At 37.8% G+C, this 606-nt stretch overlaps 1 protein-coding gene across 1 annotated transcript in view; it reads right to left on the bottom strand.

Annotated features, from left to right (window-relative positions):
* LOC119594388 (proteasome activator complex subunit 4-like) overlaps positions 1–606 on the bottom strand; it is a gene marked incomplete in the record, with an annotated part of 28225 nt that overhangs the window by 14279 nt on the left and 13340 nt on the right. Inside the window, 2 exon segments of the mRNA XM_037943450.1 lie at positions 103–207; positions 370–503. Coding sequence (XP_037799378.1) covers positions 103–207; positions 370–503 — 239 coding nt within the window.

Raw genomic sequence — 606 nt, forward strand, 5'->3', positions numbered from 1 at the left:
CAAAATCCATTCAATTAACATGTAGTTCCTTTGATCATCTGGACTCAGGCTTATATGATTTGATTTTATAGTTTCCCCCAAATTTCCATAAACCATACTCACCAAATTTGCAACAATGAACATGGAAGAAGCGAACCGATCCAGTCCATCACCTCTGCCAACGTGTGTTTTCTTGTACGTCACAGGTAAGTGGAAAGACCTCAGCACCTGTTGTGTAAAGGTGGACTATTACATTCCCTTGTTATTAGTGCTGGCTACTACTTCTACAACAAAAATAATGTCATGATGCCATAAAGCTTTACCCAACTCCATTTTAAAAATCTAAACAGACACCATTCTAACATTCCATATAAATTTCTGGAGCCATACCTTTGTGAAAACCATTGATAGGTGTTCTTCCCATTCAACATAACCGATATTGTGCCACGCAAGTCTTGCGAACAGCCAGAACATGCCGTTCTCCCAAAACGAGAAGTGGCTGTTGTGGCAAGCATTCCAGATACCTAAGTATAGCACAAGTCCATTATTTGTTATTCACAGTGACTACAACAATTCTGCATTACATAAAACTTTAATTCTTCTGTATTTCACTTTAAAATCTTCTAT

The sequence above is a fragment of the Penaeus monodon genome, chromosome 33 (assembly GCF_015228065.2).
Source record: "Penaeus monodon isolate SGIC_2016 chromosome 33, NSTDA_Pmon_1, whole genome shotgun sequence".
Taxonomy (NCBI): Eukaryota; Metazoa; Arthropoda; class Malacostraca; order Decapoda; family Penaeidae; genus Penaeus; species Penaeus monodon.